This window comes from Watersipora subatra, chromosome 7 (assembly GCF_963576615.1).
Source record: "Watersipora subatra chromosome 7, tzWatSuba1.1, whole genome shotgun sequence".
Classification (NCBI taxonomy): Eukaryota; Metazoa; Bryozoa; class Gymnolaemata; order Cheilostomatida; family Watersiporidae; genus Watersipora; species Watersipora subatra.
The window spans coordinates 15,964,969-15,971,454 of record NC_088714.1 but is presented as its reverse complement, the minus strand read 5'-3'; the positions used below and the strand labels follow the sequence as shown (position 1 = coordinate 15,971,454).

General features: G+C 34.2%; 1 protein-coding gene across 1 annotated transcript; it reads right to left on the bottom strand.

The window, feature by feature from the left end:
- Positions 1-3,145: 3,145 nt before the first annotated feature.
- LOC137400144 (thyrostimulin alpha-2 subunit-like) lies at positions 3,146-5,414 on the bottom strand. The gene is made up of 3 exons (XM_068086460.1): positions 5,292-5,414; positions 4,514-4,689; positions 3,146-3,694 (listed from the first exon to the last, which is right to left on the bottom strand). Exons 1-3 carry the CDS (start codon positions 5,404-5,406, stop codon positions 3,605-3,607), a joined length of 381 nt encoding a protein of 126 aa, XP_067942561.1. The 5' UTR covers positions 5,407-5,414; the 3' UTR covers positions 3,146-3,604.
- Between the last annotated feature and the right edge of the window lie 1,072 nt (positions 5,415-6,486).

Sequence of the window (6,486 nt, the reverse complement as noted above, 5' to 3'; positions counted from 1 at the left end):
AATATTTTCTCAAGAACACACAGAACTTTTAGCTCTCTGCATCATTATTATCTTTCACACTCATTGCTCGTAGACTCGAGAGTGAAATCCTAGCCTTGAAATTTTTAAAAGCACCATTAATAACAACCTAACAAGGTTATTCCTTTTATTGTAATCAAAAATATTAAAACCCAAAACTGTTGTTAATATTTTTTAACAGGAATTTGTCCTTTACAATATTAAAAAATAGAGCACCTTGTCTGCAACCGACGGATCGGTGTTTGAGGATCTCTAAAGATCAATGATCATTTCCACAAAAGTCTATGATCTTAGATAGCCTGTTACTGCTTTTTTAACTCTCTATGTCACCCGTATGGTAAACCAATTTTTTCACACAGCCTTTACTACAATAGCTACCAGAAAAACACCAAAAAATATTTTTTGCCGCTGAATAATTGGAAACAAGTTTAGCATTCACCGTGAGCAGGACGAGAGTAAAACTTAAAATAGCCTATGATCCCTGTGTGTGCATAAAGTTATATGAGAACAGTCAAGGGTAGTACATCATATGATGGCATATTTTATGATAATATTACTGGTAAGTTTCTATACTGTGATAGTGTAGCTACACCCGGATACGCCAGTGCTGAATTACTACACTTGGCTGACAAGCGGATCATGTCTCCATGGGGCGCTACACTAGTTCTGTGTATTGTATCAGGGTTATATTTAAGAATTCAAAGATAAAACAACCACAGGTGACCAGAAGAAAAAAGTATTACTGGTTATGGCGTTATTTCTAATGCGCATGAAACTAATTTATCAACTGCTTTTGTTACTACTGTATCAAGCTATTATATAACTGAACTCTGCTGCTCATGTATTCTCTTTGTGAGGGAGAACAACAGCAGATAAGGCACAAACCTTTCATGTGGCAGAGAGTACGTGTTATTTTTAATTTTTGTTTAATTACGGGCTAAATGATGGGATATAACAATAATAATAATAATAAAAAATTACCTAAAATACTATCATTATATTATAGATTATAATAATTAATTTGATCAAATTAAAAACCATTTTAATCATATCATTCTCATCATGCCAAGGGGAGAGAAATAAATATTTGATACTTTTCTGAAAGTAAGTTTATGGATATTTACTAGCTAATATTTACACAAACTTAGTATATATTCTATGATAGCATTATTTATAACAGTATATTCTATGATGACATATTTTATGATAGCATATTCTATATATGCTATAGCATTCTAATAAATTCTATAATATTCCATATACATTCTATATACTAGTATAACAAATGAAATAAATTGTGGTCATTTTTGCTTAGTTTGAAATAAAGAAAAACTGTGGCAATTTACCATTCACCAAACTTTGTACACTGTTTAAATTTTAAGGAGATATTTTCTGAGCCAGAATTGGTTAAATTACGAAAAACAGCTCGGTCATTTGCCATTTCGATTAACCTTTTCATGCGTTTTGTAAAAATGTTGCAGATGACTAGGTCTTTTCATAAACTAATCAATCAGCGAGTTACATGCGTAGAGAGTTTCAAGTCAATGTTTATTTGCTAAAATGAGTCGAGTTTTTGTGAGGCAGACTGAGTCGCATCTACCTGGACAGCACAGCCTTCAAAACATTCAAAAACTATATACAGACTGTTTGCACTCCGAAAGTACTCAATTTGTTGCAGTCAACAAAGAATATTATACCTGAGTCAATTACAGTCTTAAAATAGGCATGCTATTTTGCTAATCTACAAAAATCTCTACAGAGAATTTGCAAGCAACACTTTTTGGAGTGTACAAGAAAAAGAATGGTTAACGGAGTCGTTTATCCTTGTTCCACTAGGAAATGCAATAGAAATGTCTCAGCTAATGTTAGCTCTGATCAATTTCAATGATATCAGAACAAAAACAGCAGCAGTTGTTCTAAAGCAGTGGTTCCTGAGGCTAGGTCATGAGTCAAAGGAACAAGTGCGTGTGTGAATCAGTACCCTACAGCATCACAAATTATTTTTATTTAACTTCTTCATAATTTCAACATAAAATCTTGACTATAATATAGAGCCGTGTCTGTCTGTGTCCATAGCAGCGGTCGCTGGTTGAAAAAAGAGTGCATCATACAGAATTTGAAGTCGCATTATGAATTTCTTTGGATAAATTGCAATGGCAACAGTTTTAACGGGCAGTATATTTTTATAAAAAGTAATAGATTGTTCATCAGTCTCAGAAGGCATAAATGTAACTAGCTATTTACCATATTGTGTCCAGCACAAGTTTGCAGGTTTCATATTAAAGCTAGTTTCCAGTGATTTCAGCCAAACTTAAAAGCTTGTTGCAGGACCAATATTGGTGATTTTAGAGCATAAAATTGATGAAGTCTGTGATTTTCTGTTCTATTCTCAACTCTTTGCATGCCACAAGCCGCGTGGTGTGGCTTGACCCAGCATTTGCTTATGGCCAACAGCCGCTTGGTGAGGCTCTAGCACAAATGTTTTCTGATTAGTGAATAGTATATTAGTAAGCCTATCGTGTCTGTGCTTAAACCAAAAGAAACAATCGTTTGCTTGAAACGGGTCAATAGCAAGTACATGTATGTTTGCAGCCCATCCTGAGCTTAGTTTATCTTTGCAAAAATGGTTTTTATTGCAATTTTGTATTCGCATTGACAAGCCGTGTTAAATACATTTTAGCTACGGAGGTTTTACTAAATTTCGATAAATGAACTTCTGGTGATTATCATTGAACAACAATACTACTGTAAGAGATTATTTTATATTTGGCAGTAATAATATTGTCGCAAACTATTATAATATTGATAACTCATCCGACGCATAACACGCTCATGGTAGTAGCGAAAGTGGCTGACAAACTATCCGGGCTCATTTTGTAACTTATTTGTATTCTTTTTAAGGCATCAGCCGATGTAAAGTTTTATGCTGATTAATTCGGTATTAATATGTTTTTTTATAAACCGTGTGGTTTAAATAACGACAAATTATATGCACCCTGGTGAAATATTAGGTCTTATCCAATAGTTTATTGCGTCTTGGTAAAAAATTGATTCGGTAATGAGGGATTTAAGCTTTTACTCAAACTTTCGTAATATTTGTCATATAAGCTACATCTGTATTGCTCATGTAAATATATATATTTCCAACATATAAAAATAAACCAATTTAAAAAAACTCCAAGGAAGCATCAAATTATTATAAATAACAATAAATAAATATATTCATTTATTTAAACAGCAGCTCAACTTTATGATTGGAAAATCTAGTTTGGAATGAAAAATGAGTTAACACAACGTATTGTGGACGGAGAACACTGTTGATGATAGAGAAGAGTGTCATTTCTTAAATTGAGTATTTCAGTAGAGAACAGAATTAGCGTTAGAGCATTGAATAGCTTAAGTAGATGTAATTCTGTTTATTTTAGGTAGCTATGCATCACTTGGCATCACCAGGCATCACACAACATAGCCCAACATCACCCAAAACTTCCCGCCATTGAATTGTGCAAAGAATCATGGGAGAGACTATGTTTTAGTCCATTGCCAGTTCTTGTAGTCGGCGATTTCAAAGGTTGGCGCTAACCAATCACCTGCATGCTAAACATTCACAGCGAGCTGCCGATTTGTAGACTACTTGCTGTCTGCCAGTTAATAAGCAGTGCATCTCCACTGTAACCTAAAAAAAATAATAACTAAATATTACTATAAAAGACAAAAAATGTCAGAAAGTAAGCTTATATCAAAGAAATCAAATAGATTAAATAACAGAGGCATATGGATAAAAAAAACTTTGAGTCTTTTTGTGGAGGCCGACTTATCAATCATCTGCTTTCCACAGGCTCACGACGCAACAAGCTTTTAGAGTTGACAATATAAACTTCCCTGTGATAGATTAGCAACCTAATGCGTTTTAAAAAAGGTCAGCTAGGCTTAAAATGAACTAAATACGATCCAAATTGGTTCCGAATTGATTCCTGAGCTGACAGAAAAGTAATTAATCTCTTAACTATATTTTATGCAAAGTCAATTACCGTGTATTTTTGACACTATGATTTAGATCTCCTTAATATCTATATAACTCATCATATTACAATTATTACCACATTATTTCTCAATTATGTTTTTAGTCCCACGATTTTGCTGCTCAATATCATATTTGACTGTTTGACACAGTCATAATTATGAGACAGAAATCCGATTAAATTGCAATTCACTGGTCAGAGTGCTGTCTGAGCCAAGTAACACGCAAAAAACTTGGAGGTTACTAAACACGTAAAAAGGTCAATGTGCCATGTGGATTAACAGTAAGTCAACCAATAGCCTGAGTTTAATAACAAATCAAGCAGAATCGCTTTTCTAAAGACATCTACTGCTTGATTATGTTTCTAAACTATCACAGTCTATCGTCCTGTTTTATGGCTAATATTTGAAAAGATAGTTAACCGCACAAACTTCTAAAAAATTTTCTTTTTTTTGACAATTTTACAATACTTACATCATGAGTTTGTGCTATGGAGCAGCACTTGCCGTGGGTGAGCATGACAAAACCTGGAAACGCTCGACGCAGATCCGCTGTCATAGGTATTGTGTATGAGTTGCAGTAACCTATGCACGCGTTGAGGGTAACTACAACCGGTAAACATCCTGGTACCTTGATACGTCTTTGGTGGCCTGGAAAAGACAAGAGTAGGTGATACAGGATGGTAAAGAAGTATAAGCTAGAAACCACGAAAGTCAATAAGTTAGAGAGCGCGTGACAGAGCTAAGTACTCTACCAAGGCTTACTGGAAGCTTGAAGCTATCTAGAAAATGTCGAAAATTATATGGCATGGTAAATCTAATTATATGGCATGGTAAATCTAGTTTTTTTGGTTGTCAAATGAACATTTCAACAATTCAAAGCTCTGATTGGTTCTTGGAAAGCGCAAGAATTCTTTCTATTGTTCTATTGGATGGCTGCCAGAGAATGTTAGGCAATTAAACTATGTACGTGCAGCCACCCACATCAGCTCCACTTCCAAATATAGCTCCATCAATTTTTTCACAGCTGTTGTCAAAACAAAAAAATATGGCTACCTGAATTTAAGCTCGCTTATGATGCTTTGTTCTCTTATGGTGACTAACTTTTAAAAATCGCGAACATGCAAAAGAATATCGGTAATTCTGTAACACCAAATCTGGAAGCTTTTTAAAATACAAAGTTGATTTAGATATTAAAAATTTGAATATTTTAGTAATATATTCTAGGCGATGTATAAAAATATATGACTTACCCACTAGATTGCAGCTGTCTGCTGTGCTATATCCAATGAAAAGTGTTAGGAACATCAAAAGGGTGAAACCTCTCAAGAGTGTCATTTTAGCTGAATTATTGTCTTCATAAAGCATAGATTGACTGACAGTTCTGTAACACTAACTGAAGGTTACTCATTAATGAATATCCATTTATATTCCTCCCGTAGTAATTACCAGCCATCTGATTGGTTAGTTTCAGGCCAAGGGGAGGAGTTTTATGCTCTCTGGCTATTAATCTCATAATTATAACATTAAAGATAGGAATTAATTATGTATTAATGATTATAGCGGGGATACTAGCGAACAATAAGCCATTAATTCACGAATTTGGGTGTCTGCCAACCTTTGTGCGTAATACATTGCTTTTGTCCCAAGCTGCTGTGTTTTTCCTCAGCTGACAAAACAATGCAAACATTTCTTACTAAAGTTGCAGTAAAATGCTGCAGAAGTCTCGAACGCTACCAAAAATTGTGGTCCCATCTAGAAATAAACACTTGCTGTGTGCGGATTATCATAACCTTATATAGTAGAACTTGGGGATACCGTGGTTCAAGGACACGGTTGTTTCGGGGATAGGATGTGAAATATGATGTCTCACTTGCCCTGATTGCGGTATTTGCTCCACCTTACAGTGTGACCAAATAATTGCTAGGATACCAATACACAATCTTCCAAAACCTTTTTAAAGTGCCTGAAAGAAATCTGAGAGGCTATTTGTTGTTTACTGCTTGACGAGCAAAGAATCAGTTGAAGGCTGCAGCTTGTTCATCTGGACTGAGTGTTTATGATATCATATTTATCGTGTGCTGTGGTTTTTAGTGCTAATATCTAGCTATCTAGCCATGAGTCGCCAAAAGTTGCTGCCGATTGTAATGATTAAACTGATAAATATAATTTAAAGCAAATTATAGCTTCAAATTACTAAAACTTTATGATGTTAACTTGTATAAATTTTATAAAACAGTAATGTATCTTATTGAAGGCAAACAGCTCATCAATATGCTGACTGAAAAATGTATTTTTCAATCACAAACAATTTATAAAAGCATTTTATTGCATAAAAGCTTCTCAGCCTTAATAACATTCCAAAATGTAAGCCAATTTTTTATAAACTTCAAATTTGTATAAACTATTTAAAAGAAACTGCATTCTGATTGCAGTCATTGTGACCGA